The 16,854-nt window shown below is 49.3% G+C and overlaps 6 protein-coding genes across 6 annotated transcripts; 3 read left to right on the forward strand and 3 right to left on the reverse strand.

Moving 5' to 3' along the window:
- Positions 1-758: 758 nt before the first annotated feature.
- Positions 759-3,380, forward strand: VTN77DRAFT_6226 (uncharacterized protein; the record flags this gene model as incomplete). Its single annotated transcript, XM_069422481.1, has 7 exons — positions 759-769; positions 1,290-1,513; positions 1,570-1,752; positions 1,814-2,148; positions 2,211-2,619; positions 2,685-2,999; positions 3,106-3,380. The coding sequence occupies 7 exons, from the start codon at positions 759-761 to the stop codon at positions 3,378-3,380; spliced, it is 1,752 nt and encodes a 583-aa protein (XP_069276188.1).
- Positions 3,381-3,776: 396 nt separating this feature from the next.
- VTN77DRAFT_6227 (uncharacterized protein) lies at positions 3,777-4,161 on the reverse strand (the record flags this gene model as incomplete). The annotated part of the gene is made up of 2 exons (XM_069422482.1): positions 3,777-3,904; positions 3,984-4,161. 2 exons carry the CDS (start codon positions 4,159-4,161, stop codon positions 3,777-3,779), a joined length of 306 nt encoding a protein of 101 aa, XP_069276189.1.
- A 718-nt stretch (positions 4,162-4,879) lies between these two features.
- Positions 4,880-8,244, reverse strand: VTN77DRAFT_6228 (uncharacterized protein; the record flags this gene model as incomplete). Its single annotated transcript, XM_069422483.1, has 10 exons — positions 4,880-5,046; positions 5,106-5,286; positions 5,374-5,912; positions 5,972-6,078; positions 6,128-6,264; positions 6,331-6,537; positions 6,600-6,649; positions 7,328-7,345; positions 7,417-7,778; positions 8,102-8,244. 10 exons carry the CDS (start codon positions 8,242-8,244, stop codon positions 4,880-4,882), a joined length of 1,911 nt encoding a protein of 636 aa, XP_069276190.1.
- A 151-nt stretch (positions 8,245-8,395) lies between these two features.
- Positions 8,396-10,170, forward strand: VTN77DRAFT_6229 (uncharacterized protein; the record flags this gene model as incomplete). Its single annotated transcript, XM_069422484.1, has 5 exons — positions 8,396-8,624; positions 8,704-9,025; positions 9,081-9,392; positions 9,451-10,012; positions 10,063-10,170. 5 exons carry the CDS (start codon positions 8,396-8,398, stop codon positions 10,168-10,170), a joined length of 1,533 nt encoding a protein of 510 aa, XP_069276191.1.
- Positions 10,171-12,552: 2,382 nt separating this feature from the next.
- VTN77DRAFT_6230 (uncharacterized protein) lies at positions 12,553-14,051 on the forward strand (the record flags this gene model as incomplete). Its single annotated transcript, XM_069422486.1, has 8 exons — positions 12,553-12,603; positions 12,656-12,803; positions 12,867-12,886; positions 12,942-12,978; positions 13,035-13,114; positions 13,173-13,555; positions 13,611-13,688; positions 13,739-14,051. The coding sequence occupies 8 exons, from the start codon at positions 12,553-12,555 to the stop codon at positions 14,049-14,051; spliced, it is 1,110 nt and encodes a 369-aa protein (XP_069276192.1).
- Positions 14,052-14,903: 852 nt separating this feature from the next.
- Positions 14,904-16,655, reverse strand: VTN77DRAFT_6231 (uncharacterized protein; the record flags this gene model as incomplete). The annotated part of the gene is made up of 2 exons (XM_069422487.1): positions 14,904-16,216; positions 16,346-16,655. 2 exons carry the CDS (start codon positions 16,653-16,655, stop codon positions 14,904-14,906), a joined length of 1,623 nt encoding a protein of 540 aa, XP_069276193.1.
- Positions 16,656-16,854: the final 199 nt, after the last annotated feature.

A 16,854-nucleotide genomic window follows, 5' to 3' on the forward strand; every position in this document is an offset into this window, starting at 1 on the left:
AGTGAAGAACCTGTTCGGTTCGCTTGATCCTTCCCTGACCACCAATCTGAGTATCTGCGACTACGGTTGGACCCAGCTCGTAACACTTTAGTAGGTATTGCCTCTGACCTAGTCACATTTATCTTGTTTATCTTTGGCAGCTAGCCAGTGACCCTTACTTGTTATCGTGATTGCCTGTTCGGCACAAGACCTGCTTGGTCTATGGTCTGTTCGACCACAGTGAAGAACCTGTTCAGTTTGTTTGATCCTTCCCTGACCACCAACTTAAGTATCTGCAACTACGGTTGGACCCAGCACATAACAAAAAATATGACAACCTATGCAAAGGCATGGGTGATATCTTCCTAATCCTATAATCCTGCCCTATGCGCTAACTTAATACAGACATAGTCACCTGATCAGCACAGCCAGTGCCGTTACACTTGGGCTCCCAAAAACGGCCAAAATATCAGTTGTCCTCCCAAATGTGTAGCATATATGTGTTGCCGCCTGTCATGCCAGTCGCTTTCTAACTGCTCGTTGTTAGATAAGTGGCGTCTCTGCTAGGAAAAGACAGAGAACTTCATCATTCAGCAGGTGACATGGCGTTCTGAAGACCGCATAGAGACGACCATTATTGTATACATAGATAGTGATTGATGAAGTCAATGACTGCATCGAATTCTCGCTTTTTACGACTCTCTTGTTAGCATCATCTGTTTCGTCAAGGCTGAGGCACATACGGTGGTTGGGTATGAGCTACGCAACTCATCTCCCTAATGCCGAACCGGTATGGCTGCCTTCTTCTGCGTCGGCCTAGTGCAAGGATCAGCAACAAAAGTTGAACAAAAACAGACCTCTGTGCATTAGCCCTTACCTCTGATTCGATAACAGTATGAGATGCTGCACGGTCGTTATCAACGTCACCCGCTATCTGCGCGTAATAAAGGTTGCTTGCGTCTGATTTGATATCGGAAATAAAGATAGCCGTTGTCGAGGAGGAGCGGAGTCTAGAGGGTTCTACCGTAGTATCAAGTTTAAATAATCGCAGCCCCCCACGACATGGCTCCAAGACAGTGAGAGGAGAAATGCCCCAGGAAGGCCTGTCTGGCAAGTATGTTGGATGTAATGATGTCGATGTCGATGTCCATCCTTCTCAGCACCGCCGCTGTGGCCGGTGTTGCGACGCACCAAGCTTTTTTCATTCGTGGAGATTGGGAAAGACACACGCCAGTCGTTGCAGGCACTTACACGATACTGCCACTTTCCATACTAGCATTGCTGCTGATACTCGGCCATTTGGCAGTTAGTCAGGCTATTGCTGTGTTGGCTACTCTGTCTGCCGGGTATCTGTTAGGCCTGTTTGGCAGTATAGCCACCTATCGCCTGGTCTTTCACCCTCTGAAAGGAATTCCGGGTCCCGTCGGTGCAAAGCTCAGTGGATTCTGGTCTGCTTTGTCGTCAGTACCATCGTTCAAATTCCACCGACAAGTCCAGGATCTCCATCAGGCATATGGCGACTTTGTCCGAATTCGTATGCATTCCATGTGGCCGCAGATAGTATTCGTACCGACATTAACAATGAAATAGGGCCGCGTGAGATCTCCATCAACAATGCCGACGCAATCAAAGACATCCATGGCCCGGCCTCCGTCTGCCTCAAAGGTCCGTTCTATGATCATAGCTATCCTCACCGCTCTCTCCATACGACACGAGACAAAGCCTTGCATGCAAAGAGGAGAAGAGTTTGGGACAAGGGCTTTAGCATAGCAGGTACGATGCCTTACACTGAAGGAAGTCGAGCTCCAAGCTTAAGAAATCGCTTCATCTGTAGCTCTGAAGGAGTACGAGCCCCGAGTCCGGGAACATTGCCTGGACTTAATCTCGCAGATTTCCACAATTGGCGAACGTCCTGTTGAGGTTACGAAATGGCTCAACTATTTCACTTTCGATGTCATTGGCGATCTGGCTTTTGGCAAGCCATTCGGCATGTTAAAGAACGGAAAGTCCCACTTTATTCTTCACCAGAACGAGGCCATGAAACCTGTTATCGGCTTCCTTACTTGCACTCCGTGGCTATTCATTTTGTTCCAGCATCTTCCGTTGATTAGCCAGAAGAGAGCGGAATGGCTCAGATGGTGTGCCAGCCAAGTCATCGAAAGGAAACGGGTACTCATTATAGAACCTCACCTGCTAAGAATCACCTGGTGTTTGCTCTGACCGGTTTCTAGGTTGGTACATCACGCAAAGATCTGTTCTCTCATCTTCTGGGCAATTCCATGGACCAGTTATCAAGTGACCGTGACTTGGTCTACGACTCTGAGTTAGCCATTGCCGCTGGAAGCGATACTACCACGACAACTCTGGCAGCTACTTTGTTCCTTCTTGCAAAACATCCACAGAAGCAGAAATTGCTCCAGGAAGAGATCGATCATCGAATAGAGTCTATTGAGGGGTTCTCTGTCGAGAAATTAGCTGGCGCGCCTATTCTGGACGGATGTATCAACGAGGCATTGAGACTGTATCCCCCCGTTCCTAGCGGCGTCCAGCGTGTCACTCCAGCTGAAGGGGCTGTAGTCGCTGGCAGATGGCTTCCGGGCAATGTCTTTGTCTCAACTCCTACATACACCATCCACCGAGGTTCGTAACGACTCTTCCATTCATTCATTCATTTTTCCTCGCCTAAAACTCCCATGCTTTGTCAGATCCTAGGAACTTCAGCAACCCCGACCAATTTATCCCCGAGAGGTGGTCTTCCAAACCCGAGCTGGTGCGACGGAGAGACGCGTTCAATCCGTTTCTCACCGGTCCATTCTCCTGCGCCGGAAAGGTGCTTGCGATGATGGAGATGCGCATACTGCTTGCCTTGCTGGTTCATTCGTTTTCCTTCCGGTTTGCCGGGAAGAAAGAAGGACGTCACCAGGGGATCGGCGGCGACAACGAGCCTGACTTTAGGGATTATTTTACCGCTAGGTTCTGCCCTTTTGAACTGGTCTTCTCAAAGAGGGAGAGGGATGGCGGTATGTAGAGCATCTCAGAATACTTGGCATTATGAAATTTTCTATCACGTTGTTTGGAGTAATTAGCGTTCAACCATCATCGTTGATCAATCTACTCTCATATCAGGTATGGCCATTGGTTTGTTATCATGGGGCTTCCACTATGTCCCGTATCAAGTCATCCAGCGGAAGGCCGAACTTTTCCACGGCCAGAGCTGCATCCTAGAGGCCGCATTGCCGGCCAGTATGCAAAGTAACGGGAGATTCTCCCTTCTGGAGCGGTTGTGTGCGTCTTTTGGGGGTACAACGGGTACAACGTCAACTTGGAGGACCCAAACAATCGGGATCACGGTCCCAGCTGTTGCTGCCGGATTTATGGGAAACTATGGCAGATCAGGATGATACGGGGAGACGTCGCACAGGGCTGTTACACTGATCAAAAAAAAAGTTGAATTAGCGCTGATTGACAGATAATATTTGATGCAGTAGAATATAGATACGTTGATAGTATTACGTGTTGCGGTCATGGCTATACGCACATCTATAGAGGAATAGCAGAGTCATGCAGAATCCTGATTTCGAATTATAACTTTACGATTACTAGTTGACAGCTCGAGTTCAATTATCGACCTCTTCATTACGAGGAGGCAATATGTTTAGTCTGTGTTGATGCTACATATGGTCTCTCCCAGCTCACTTGATGGAGGCCGCCCGACATATATAACTCTGCAAAACTCTGGTGACACCTCACCGATGGGGTCTATCGTCTGAACAGAAAAAAAAAACCTTCAGCGACATTCATCCTAGAACTGACTTCCTTTCATAGATAAAATTCAATTTCGGCTGGTGTCCGTACGTCTTGCTCTTGACTTCCAGAATGTCCAAGAACGCGTGAAGTTCGGCAGCGACACCAGGGATGGCGCCCTCTGCACCACACAGCAAAAATCCACATCTGTGAGACCTGACCTTTCCCCAGACTTTGGAAGGTAAGTACTTTCCATTTACCAGGAATCTTCTCGTCCAAGACCTGGGAGCGCTCTGCCCACAGCTCCGCCGACATGTTCGCCTTCTGCGGATCCTTCGCGAGGGCGGCGTAGCCCTGGTCGAACTGGACTTTGGAGACGTCTTCCCAGCCACCTTCCCGCAGCAGGTCCTCCGGCTTGTACGCGATGTGAATGTCCATCCTCGTATGCCCCTGGGACTCATCACGCCTGCTGCTAGCTGCTATTAGGTCATAGTACATACAAAGACGACGTAAGTAGCAACGTATTCATAGAAGATGGCAAAATCTCAGGATGTATGTAGATACGAGAGCCAATATGAGGAATTTGGTGACGATTCAAGAAAGGAATATGTTTGAAAGACGAAGTGACAAATAACCGCTCGCTTCTGTCTCTCTCTCTCTCTCTCTCTTTTTTTTCTGGGTGCGGATAGTCAAAACAGGAAAGACAAGGGAAAAAAAAACCATCCATCCACAGACGAAGATCAACGTCAAAACATTTTTTTTCTATGTACCAAGCAAAAAGGACAGCATCGAGTCTACGAAGGTAAGGTTTAACTTGAAAGAAGACAATAATTTGGCCCTCACTCTACGAGCGCTACGAGAACAAGCGCAGTTGTGTTTGCCATATCTTTGAATCATCACAACTGGGATTAGAATAAGAATTGAATAATTCTAACAATATCTGAGGTATTACTTGTGTACTATATACTATAAGCCAAATTCTCATATGGTTCACATACAATTAAAGTCAATTTGTCAATGGACGGAAGCGAGGCGGAATGGCAAATGTCATCCCCCAAACTAGGAAACCTCTCTCCAGTTCAGCGCCAGTCTCCATTTAGCAAGCAAACAGTTGAGCACCGACAGGGCATTAATGTTGTCTTATGTATTGAATTGTTCAAGCAACGGCAGCAGTTTCTTGGGCTGTGGTCGCCGCTGGTGCTTTGTCCGGCTCAGGAAGATCGATGTCACTCGAGTCGCTGCTGCTGATATCGAGTTTCTCACCGAAGAGCTCGTTCATGGTCTCGAGACTCTTGTCCTTCGTTTCGAAGATGAAGAAATAGACTACAGGAAGGCTGCTGTCAGATGACGCATCAAACCAAGGGGGAATTGATGTAGTGTACCATAAGGGAATCCAATGACGTTGAACACAGCGAACCAAATCCATGTTTTCCATCCGATGCTAGCGATCGCAATAGGTCCCGCGTAGACAGTGAGGAAGGCCATGAGCCGTTGGGATGAAATGCTGAGACCGACTCCGGTGTGGCGGTGGCGAAGAGGCATGGTCTCACTGACATAGATGTACTATTGTGTCCAGAAATAGCTGATTAGCTTACAGACTGACAGCAAAATAGAGGAGCCCTGGCGGGATAAGAGGTGAGTATCACATACAGGGAGAGGGGCCCACGTAGGACTGAAGACAAGAATCCACCCGAACAGAGCTGCTGCTGCCGCAGACGAGGTCTTCTTCGTTCCAAAGGCAAGCAATATCGTAAACGCGATAATAAAGACGGATTGCGCAGCAGCACCCCAGAGTAGCCATTTGCGACGCTCCTGACAGAAGAAAGATCCGAAGAAGACACCAATGGCCAGGAGCGTCATCGTGGAACCGGAACAGATCGAGGCAATGTTTCCAGGGAGACCAATGTAAACCTGGAAGATGGTGGTCATGTAGTAGAAGATCATGTTGATTCCCATCAGGTATGCAACACCAACGAGGACAACTCCGTCTCGAATGCGGCGTACCGCCTGGGTGTTGGACTTGTCTTTGAAGATGTTAGAGAACTTCAAAGGCTCCCCGCGGTCCTGTCGAAGTTCCGCAAGGATCTCCCTTCGAACCTGTTGAGCGGTCTCCTCGTCTGGGTAGATTTGCCTCAGGACAGCGTCGCCATCTTCCTCTCTGCCTCGCAAGAAGTACCAACGGGGAGAATCTTTATAGATTGTTGTCGGCAACTACAGTCTCATTTATTGAGGGATGGAGAAAACTTACCAGCATTAGGGATTAACAGGACGAGGGTCAGCAGAGACCACAAAATCTGAATTGCAACAGGCAAGCACCATACGACTTGTCCGCTGGCGTACGTAAAACCGAAATCCCTACATTTCATTGAGCGTCTAATCGAAGGACCAAATGAGAATTACTCACACCCAGTACGCAATTGCAGTTCCAGTGCAGGCGAATCCCATCAGGACCCCTACGAGAGGTCCACGCATCTTCGTCGCTGGCGTGATCTCAGCAATATACGCTGGCGTTGAAGCCACGACGAATCCATTGCCGATACCCTATTCATCAATGTCAATGATGTCACAAAAGTAACATGGTGAAAAAAAAAGTAATGGAGAGCTCACAATTACAACACGGCCTGCGATTAGCTGCTCATAAGAGTAACTGGACACTGAAATGATTGTCCCAATAATCTGCACAAGGGCGCCCGCCATAATCCACTGACGACGGCCAACTCTGTCACTCCAGGGCGAAGAAACAATGCAGCAACCCAGCCATGATGCCAGAAGAAACGAAGCCACGATCGTTGCCAGAATGGTGGTGTTAGGGAACTAAGAAGAATCAGAATCGTCAATTTCCAAGATTACCTGATGGACACTCGGAGAGCTTTTACCTTCATGGCGCTTTGAAACGAGGTGGTCTCAAGGACACCTCCCAAAACACCTGCGTCTCAGCCATAGGACATGAATCCGAAACGAGCTCCCCATAGAGCCAAAGTTGGTCGAATCTTCGCACATGAAGAAGCCATGGTGTAGATGAAGATAGAAGAAGCTCGCGAAACTGGACTGAATCAAAGGTTCACAGTCCAGGGGTGCCAGGGGGGTACCAGGGCTCTTTTTTCAATGGGGACCTAGTAAACCCATGGCCCACAAAGGGGTCGAACAGCGACGTTTACTTGCGCTGAAAAAATAGCAAACTTTTCTAGCGCCATAGTCTAAAAGTGATGACTGATACCGGTTTTGAATGGACCCCTCGTACGCCTGGAGGCGACAATCAATCAGCAATCGAGCAGAAAGTACCTGCATGGATCAGAGTCAGCCGCCATACAGGGGGATGAGAGGGAACGGAATCTCCCAAACTTGGCCATCTCGTCCAATACATCCATAGAGATTGATGAGTACGGAGTACCGCGATTGAGGGTCCTATCCAAACCACTGTGAAGACACTGTAATCGCCCCTGTTCAACATTCCTTGAAGATTGAAGCCAAAGTTGAGCGCAAAAAGCGGTGTAAAGGGCAGACTTTTGACTTATCTCGTAAACAGTCGCGAGAAGATCAACAGCCAGAGTTTATTTTGCAGTAGACCGTAATGAAGGAGTCTGTGTGTAGTATATTCACTCACCATGGCTGGTAGTGGCGGCTATTCGCCAAGCGCTTATCATTGGTAAGGAAGTGTCCATGAAAAAAGAAATTGGTTATGGGGGACTAAACTCTTGACCACATCGTCTGTGCCGGTGCCCAAATGCCCCGCGGGTGAAATGGTGACAGCAGGTGGTAGGACGCTGGCGAGAACGTGCAGATCTAGCCCTCTGCTGGAAATAAACGAAATGAACGAAATACACGAGAGCGGAAGGGCCGCTGCCGGGGGGGGGGGGGCCTTCCGGCGAATCGGAGGGGCATCTGCCAACCTTCTTTCAACTGCCAGGTTCTGGTGGCGCTGACTACCCAGCTTGTTGGCATGTTCATGTCCCCCATGCTGTTCCTCGGCAGTAATCAAAATTGGAACTTGGAGAACCACAATAGCTACCGAGACTTGGGGCCCTGGCGGCTGCAGCATCGTCAAGCGACCCACCCTGCAAATGTCGAATCGCGCAAGTTGTGACACTCATGCCCTTGTTTTAGAGTAGAGCCACTGGTTGTGCCACACACAACCCGGCCTGCGTCGTTCTGCGCCGCGTGACTGAGGAGGACAACAAAAAGAGGTGTGCTTTAATCCAATCACATCAAACCAAGTCAGATACGAGCCGTCCCAAACGTAGATATCAGCGTTTTACTGTTGCAAACTAAGCAAGCATGCTGCAATCCTTGCTGCCCCAATTGTCGTCTCAGAGTCCTGTCAATTGGCGCTATGGAGAATGCACAGAACACTTTCTACATAGGGCAACGTTTGGGTTACCCTAGCCCGCTTTGCATACGGAGTACGGATACATGGTAGGAGGGGCGGGCTTGGGAGCCGCCTGTTCCCACCGCGAGCCGGCTCTCGGGAGGGCCACGAGGGACATAGCAGGGTTTCCCAATCCCACAGCCGTTGTGGTCCATCTGATTTCCCGTTGATTCGTATTTCTTCCGTGAAAATACTTGAACGAAAATTCCCCTTTACCTCCGCTGATCCCAGAGACACATCATCCTTGTTAGAAGAGTGTTTGCAAGGCTGACTGGACTTGTGTTTGGGACTTCTCCATCGCCAGCCATGGAGGCCTTCAACGATTTGGTCGGGTCTCTGCCTGTGTCTGTCGTTCTTCTGGCTACGGCAATCTTCTCTGCTGTGTTATGGCGCATTTTCTACAATCTCTACGGGCACCCCTTAGCTAAGTTCCCCGGTCCATGGTATTGTGCCGTGTCATCTCTGCCGATTGCGATTATTTCTGTGTTTAGAGTTGAGCCCCAGTGGCTTCTGTCCTTGGTAAAGAAATATGGAAGTACGTAACCAGTCGACCTTGTCATAGCGATAATGGGAATGCAGAGAGAGAGCTGACTGGATGTTGTCAACTTGTGCAGCGGAGAGGCCCATCCGCATCTCACCTACATTGTTGCTCTTTCCGAAGCCGTCCTCGCTCAAAGAGATCTATTGGGAGCCGAAACTGAATCAGAAGACCAGCCTCTATGGGACGGGAATCCTGGGTCCCCCTCATTTGTTTACCACGCTTGACGGAGACATCCACAGGTCCCTGAGGAAAGCGCTCGGTGGTCAGCACTGGACCATTGGGTCTTTGAAGAATAGCTGGGAGCCAAGAATCGATGATCAAGTGCAATTATTCATTGAGAAAATGACCGAACGAGCCGAGGCCAAGGACGAGGTGATTCTGTCCGACAAAGTAGCGTACGGCTGTCCGTTAACAAATACCTCCTGCATATGAAACTGACCTGCTTGACAGAGAATTTGCAGCGGATATCATGACGATGATCTCTTTCACTGATCCCTGGGGCTTTGTCAAGAACAGCCGGGATGAACGTGGTATCCTCAAGAGCTGGCGCCAGGGTCTTGATCTCTTTGGCTTTGCTGGACGCTCCAAATTTTTCCAGAAATACATTATCCACCTTCCCGGTCTTGCGTCTCTGATCCTCCCTAAGACAACTGATGAGGGTGGGATGGGATGGTTGATCAACCAGGCCATTATCCAAGTGCAAACTCGGGAGGCCCAGATCGCGAACAAGACTTACCACGGGAAGCCAGATTTTATGCAACAGTAGGTCCAGACTTGCGTTTGAGCGATTGTGTGACACGGTCTGACGTTTTAATAATAGTTGTCTCGAGGCTCATATGGATGGAAAACCACTCAGTCCCGAGCAGAAGATCTCCCATGTGACATTGCTCATTCAAGCTGGTGCCGATACGACAGGGACCGGTCTGGGGTCCACTCTGCGCTTCCTCGTCCTGAACGAGGACAAGAGAAAGAAGGCACTCGCCGAGATCGAAGCTGCAGACCGCGCAGGCAAGCTGTCCACACCCGTGAAATATGAAGAGGTCCGCGAGCATCTCCCGTACTTTGTCGCATGCATCAAGGAGAGCTTGAGACTGAACCCACCGGCCACGAATCTGTTTGGGCGTGTCACCCCCAAGGAGGGTATCAAGGTCGATGGACATTATATCCCCGGCGGCGTGGACATCACGAGCAACGCTTATGTCGTCCAGCGGGATCCGGAACTCTACGCTCCTGACCCCGACACGTTCCGTCCTGAAAGGTGGCTCGAGAACCCAGACCTTGCCCAGAAGATGGATGCGCAGAGCTTCGTGTTTGGGATAGGACCCCGGGTTTGCCTGGGCAAGGACATTGCAATCATGGAGATGTACAAACTTCTCCCTGAGGTAAGTGAGTTCCAGACCACAAAATGGACGATACTAACAGTGCACCGCAGATCATCCGCCGCTTCGATATCGAGCTCGTAAAAGTAGGCCGCTTTATCGTGGCCGGTGGTGTTGGGTACAACAAGGACTTCACCGTGAAACTCACACGCCGGGCATAAAATAGTGACCTCGATCGGGCTTGCCGTTGTAAATCTTGGTCAAACTTGACTCATGTAGACGCGTTTTGCTTTCAAAATTTTCATTTAATATTTGTTGTTCTTCATTCAGAGAGTATATTTATTTCTCAGTTCAATCAATTTATCTTCTATATCCAAAAGCTGTTCATATTAATGTTTCGTCACCTCTTGGTAGAAACCGGCTCTCATCGGCCACCTTCATTCTAGACCCTGAGTATCTCACCTGTTGGTACAGTGTACAGCAGATCCACTTGTAGGGTAGTATTCACTGACCGGTAGACGCGAACACTACACCACTACTGTGGGCCTGCGGCACAGCAACATCCAATAGAAGCACCAATCTACCTTTGGCCTTTTTGACAGCGGCAAGTTTAATCGCGGAGCAGGGTTCCCGGTCTTGGGACGTAAGCTGGCCAATGGGAAGAAGGATCTCGCTCAAAGTTCAGCTAAAGAGCGGAACGTGCCATAGCGCGGAGGCTACAACCTTATTTGACAAGCTTTGGCCCTTTCGTCAGAGCCCAGACCACACAGGTTGTGAGGCACAGGAACTAAGGGATGGATAAATTAATGTCTTACTTAGCATGCAGATCCTTATCCTCTTTTATTTGTAGTTCTGTTAAGACAAAAGGAGCTTGTCTCGTGTACTTCCTTGTGCCAGTACAGGTATATTTTGTAATCTAGTACTAGGTAGTTACATCTGCCACTACATGGGCCAGCTATATATAATAAAGTCGTTTGATTTCAGTATATAGTAGTTACAGGAATCAGACGCTCATGATCGTTTACCTATTCAGGCTAGACAGAGTCAGAAGTCTAACAAATTAGGGAGTTACCGGGGAGTTAGCGGATAGACCCTGGTAAGGTAACTGCGCCGCATAGCTTGATTAGTATACTATCCAACATTGTCAAGTCAACCTCAGGGGATAATTAATCATGTAGCACAGAGTGTCCATCCATGCATATTGCATATTCCTTGCTGAAACTGTGCACAGCGGTCTGGTCTTTACACTGCTGCGCCGACTTTTTTTTTTACACACCATCAAAGTGTGGGGGAATTTCTCGCACTGTAGACCTTGGTCTCGACCTTGTACATACGTCCCCGTATGGAGCTACGTGCGCTACATAACAGGCAAGCTGGCACAGCACCTTCTTACGGAGTATTCCGTAGTTTGATGACGGATCCGAGTCCGCCGTCCCGGTGGTACGGGTGTGCCGTGTGACGGGCCAACAGCATGTCTACCGACTATGTTAAGGTTCCTGTACCATGGGATAGTGAAGGCTCCGTCTCCGAGGAACCGACAGGCAGATTCCGCGGAACAGTTTCATTCACCTGACACTCACTATAAAACTTTATTTCCGTTCGCTTAGCTAATTTCGCTATACTCCGTAGCAATGCTCCAGAGTATACGAAGTCGCAGGCTAGAATTCCTGTTCAGTGCAATTATGCGACCCAAACCAGTGGCCGTCCTGATACGTTCAACTGCCCGGTGAGGTTATCTAAAGGTTTGGCAGTCCCAAGGCAAGGCCCAGAATGTACAGTAGATGCCAAATGCATAATATTAGGTAAGAGATTTGTACGGTAAGTACCGTACTTACAATCAGCAGAGCACGGGTTCATCTGGGGAGGCTGCGGCCAAAAAAAAGGGGGGTGTTTTCATGCCAGAATTAAGGGTGACCGTGAGATTTGTGTCCATTCCCGAAGAGTGCCTGCTCAATTCAACCACTGCAAAAGTTATACAGCCTCGAGCTATACGAGGTCTATGGGTTGTCTGAGCTGTTGTTATTGATATACAGCTATTAGAAGGGGCTGAAGAATTGCTCACCCTTAAAGCGTCCGGGGTTCGTCTGGGGAATTACGCTGACCACTCAGCCTCGCTTCTACCAAATGCGTACCTGTCATAGGAATATTCCTCCGCCGATTCTCCTCGACGCCTTCCTACGTGACCCACCAATGTAATACTGCTGTTTCCCGCCTAGAAGCCGTTGATCTGCTCCTCGAAAGCCTCCTCGAGGCTTCAGGGGTTTCAACTGTCAGTTTTGCTTTTTACAGGGTAGCACCTTCAGGGAGGATGTCCTGCGTAGATCCTGCCCTAAGCCCTGACCGAAGTCCTTGATCGCGAGACGAGCCTTGTTCTCTGTCATGGCTTTTGTATTCCCTCTCTTGAGCGTAGGAGTCGAGTATCGGGGGACTCCAGCGTCCCAAGCGCAGCCGAGCGCTAGTCTATATTAACTTTCAAGAGCTTTTTTTTATGTTGTCCGTGATCTCGTCTTTCGTTGGAGTTATTCTTTCGTTTCCTTGTTCTATTGTTCAGTTCGTTCTGTCAAGAAGAACAGTTTTAGATACTACAGGATTCTACTTCAACAATGCCCTTCGAACCCGGCCCCCCTCTGCCCCTCGCAAATCAGACGCAGACGGTTGGTTTATTCCCATCTTCCTTTGCATCTGTATGTTATCAACTGACCGCAGTGCCTAGTCGAGCGAGCGAGCTCTAACAATCGCTTGTTGTTGTCTTGTGGGAGTGACTTTTATCCTCCGCAGCATCGGATGCTATGCTTGAAAGTCAAGCTTGGGGCGGCAAGAGTCGATAAATTCCATTTTCTTGGAATGGACGATGGTTCGTCTTCCGTAACCAAATCTTCTGCGACATAACGTGAGGCTAATGAATGAGCTTGTACAGTTTTCAACTTCCTCGCAGTGGTAATGTTGTCGTGGTCCGCGTCAAGCTGAATTCAGACTGACCCTCCATTCACAGTGCACTTTCTATGGTCTAGCAATCGCAGAGCTTATTGGTTAGTACTCACACCGCTAACTCCTACAATTTGTATGGTTAATGACGACCATCTAGCTATCGAACGCGGCATGGGAGCACACGTTGAAGCAGTGCTGTACTATAAGGGACAAGAAGGACTCGACCAGTACAACTTTGTCAGGATCGCCCCAATACGCCCTGCCCGATTATGAGCCCCTACTGACACGCATCAAGGCCATTTACTTCTGCGCGTTGTTCTACAATACGGTGCTTGGAATGGTCAAATTGTCCGTTCTGTCGCTTTACCGGCGCATTCTCCGGGGAGTCCAGTCAACAAGGCTGACCAGGCTCAACTGGGCGGTGTTCACGCTCGTCAGCATGAATACGACGGCAAACGTCCTCGTCGCTGCGTTCCAGTGTCACCCGATCGAGGCAGCATTCAGGTCTGATGTCAAAGGCAAGTGTATCAACGCCAGTGCTTCCTACCTGGGGAACGCAATCACCGGGATAATCACCGACACCATGGTCTATCTTCTGGCGGTCCCAATCATCAAACCCCTGCAGATGGACCAGAAGAGAAAGGCGGTTACTCTCCTGACTTTTCTTATCGGCACCTTGTATGTTTTTCCATTCCAGAACCCCCTCTGTTTCTCACTGACCTTCTTCTTCCAGTGCTGTCGTAACCTCCTGCGTCCGTCTCGGTTTCCTTCCTGCCCTCCTCACCGACCCGGACACCACTGGGCAATGGGGGTACCAATGGACTGGTCCATGGTTGAACCTACCGTCGGTATCATCGTCAGTTCCATCCCAGCAATCACCTCGCTCCGGTACTTCTTCCGCAAGCCAGGCGAGCACAGTTCGGCGACCGATCCCACTCTCAATTCCTGCAGTCACATCAAGCTAGATGACTTCGGAGACAACACCACCAACAACAAAACCTCCATCACTGCAGGGGGCAGGCCCTGGACACGTCAGGCAGACGGTGGTGACAGGAGGACCATGTCGGAAAACGACAGCGGCAGCGAGGAGCGCCTCGTCTATGGAGGGAAGAGTTCCAACACTATTTCGCAGACGACGGAGGTCGAGGTTACCTATTCGAGAATGGACGTATAGGTCCGGTTGTCAAGCTGATATCGATTTCGTACGAGCTCCGTCCGATGAGAGTATGCTTATGTTCTACACATTCAAGCTCAAGCAGACGAGATCCACATGATTCGCGGGCCATGCTATATACATTTTCATTCTTTCCAGTCTCACAATAACGACGCTAACTAACTCCTTGAACCATCTATGGAACCTAAGTTTCCATGTCATCGTTCTCGGGAGTTACTCCTTGAAACAAGACAGAAAAAAAAAAGAACAAAACAAATCATATATAGATTCACTTTTCGCCTTTCGTTTGTACTTTTTTCTTTCTGATGTACTCCTATTTAACTGAACACCTCTTATACATATAACCACGTTCCTTATAAATATTATTCAATATAAGAACAGGGAGTGCAGTAGATACATGTGTTATGAGGTATTGTACCCAAGTCCCCACGAAAAAATAAATCTTCATTGAACCAAGTCCGCTGAGGTTATATATATTGCAGACCTATCTAATGAGTTGAACCGGGCGCGCTGCATAATATTTTTTTTTATCATATTTTCTGGAGCGGATAATTGGGAAGAAAAAAAGGAAAGAAAAAGAAAAAAAAAAGAAAAAAAGAAAAAAATATCTAGAGTAACCTATATATATTTGGTTCTATTTGTTGAGGCTAACGTCCCCGAATTATGTACATGTAAATTTCATACCTCTGAGGTGCTATACCTGTAGATGATAGGAACAAGACAATCACCGCGACGATCCTTTGCATTCCCTGATTCTCAAAACCACTCAAGAAAAGATCACGTCTGTGCAGTAGAGATAACTCATCTTCCATGTCAAGGATTTCTTCCTTCCGGATCCTGTCTGCTACTTAATTATGACAGAAGTTCCCTCCAAATCGTATTGATAAACGTGATTCCTGCTTTCCTCCACGTATCAGCTTCGACAAAGCTTCCATTGCTGTTCAACACCATGTTAGTCGGCTGCTGTAAGCTGTACTTCGGCCACGAGGGTAATCCCCCCTCCGAGTCACCGTTGGGATTGTGATCATATACGAAGTTCACGTATGCCCTCCCAATATCGAAGCTTAGGTTCTTGTAGCTCTGGTACTGCGGCAGAGGTCCCAGATTACCGCTGATATTCTGAAAGCTAAATGCAACATTCACGAAATGCGGGATCCCATCTGTAGGCACCGCATTCCATGCTGGCGTATCGAAACGGTAGCTGTAGACGTCTTGGCCGGCACTGGTATAGACTTCGCAGACCTTCCTACGCTGCGCGATCATGACAAGGTCACCTCCAATCGCCGCAGATCTCCGCCACTGAAGCCCGTACTGTGGAAAAGTTTCATTGGTAGTGATGTGATAAGGGGGTTCGCTTGCTGGGTCATCCGGATACAATTCCAGCAGCTGCCGGATGCTTGTCGGGGAGAGTGTATATGATCTCCAGGTCATGAGACTCTGAAAGACGGCAGTTGTGGTATTGAGTCCCTTGACGCTGAAACTAACGCCTTCATCCGTGTTGGCTCCGATGAGCAATGGAACGTGTACAAACTTTCCTTCGGCGATGGAGGTGGACGGATAGTCTTGAAGGAAGTCCCCGTCCACAATAGGATTCCACACCACGGTTGTCTCTGCGGCATAGAGCTCAGCAGATGAGAGACCACGGAGGCAGGCAAGCTTGTCTGTGGCAGTCCAGCAGTTGACGGTCCGAGTGAGGTTCTCGTAAGGAGATGCGTAGAAGGAGAGGTCCGTCATGGCCGTGCCTTCAGGCCCGCCGGACTCCATGATTGCAGCTTGGAAGAGGTTGTCGTTTCTCCCGCCATAGGAAGTCAGATGGAGACCAATCGACTGGGCACCCGCAGATTCTCCCCAAACCGTCACTCTCTGGGGATCGCCTCCGAAGGCGGCGATGTTCTCATGGATCCACTGGAGAGCCATGCGCTGATCCAGCAGTCCGGCGTTGCTGCTGCCTTCGGCGAGGATCTCGGGCGTCTGCAAGAAGCCCCAGACTCCGAGGCGGTAGTTCATGGAAACAGCGATGATGGGCCGGCCGATCGCTTGCGAAGTTTGGACGATGCCCGAGAGGTTGTATCGCGGGTCGGCACTTGAACCGGAGGATAGGCCACCGCCGTATATCCAGACCAGTACGGGGAGCTTGGTGTTCTCGCAGCCGCTTGGGCGGACAACTACGTCTGTTAGTTTCATATAAATCTAGGAAAGAGTTTGCGATATTGTCGATATCTCCACTGTATAATTTTCTGTGATGACTTTCTCTGCGCGCAACGATATCAAGACCGATGGGAATGGAGACACACCATTGAGTGTCAAGCAGTCCTCCGACAGGCTGAAGTTACTCCCATACTGGTAACAGCTGTATCCGTATTCGGTAGCATTCCTGACTCCCGACCAGAATGTATTGAGCGATTGCGGCCACCGGAACCGAAGCGGCCCTACAGGAGGCTGGGCAAAGGGGATTCCAAGGAAGGCATCTTGGTCCCAACCCGGCAGGTAACGGCCAACATAGGTGCCGTTGAGAACCGTCACTGTCGGTGCGCCAGCTGCTGGGGATGTGAATGTCCCAAGCAACAACCAGGCGCACGCCAGGAATCGGAAGAAGCGATCCATTTTGACTATGGTCCACGCAGGCGATAATGGGGTGCAGCCGCTGCATTTATCCCTGTGCCGGCATCAAATGTGCCGAAGAGCTTCTTCATTGCTTCTATGGCTAGTAGTGGATAGTGAGGAGCACAACACATCTTGTGCAAAGGTAAAACGAAAATCTGTCGGATAAAAACAGAACGCTGGCCGCAGAGTGGTGGGAAAA

Source organism: Rasamsonia byssochlamydoides (assembly GCF_041956645.1).
Source record: "Rasamsonia byssochlamydoides strain NRRL 3658 unplaced genomic scaffold VTN77scaffold_48, whole genome shotgun sequence".
Taxonomy (NCBI): domain Eukaryota; kingdom Fungi; phylum Ascomycota; class Eurotiomycetes; order Eurotiales; family Trichocomaceae; genus Rasamsonia; species Rasamsonia byssochlamydoides.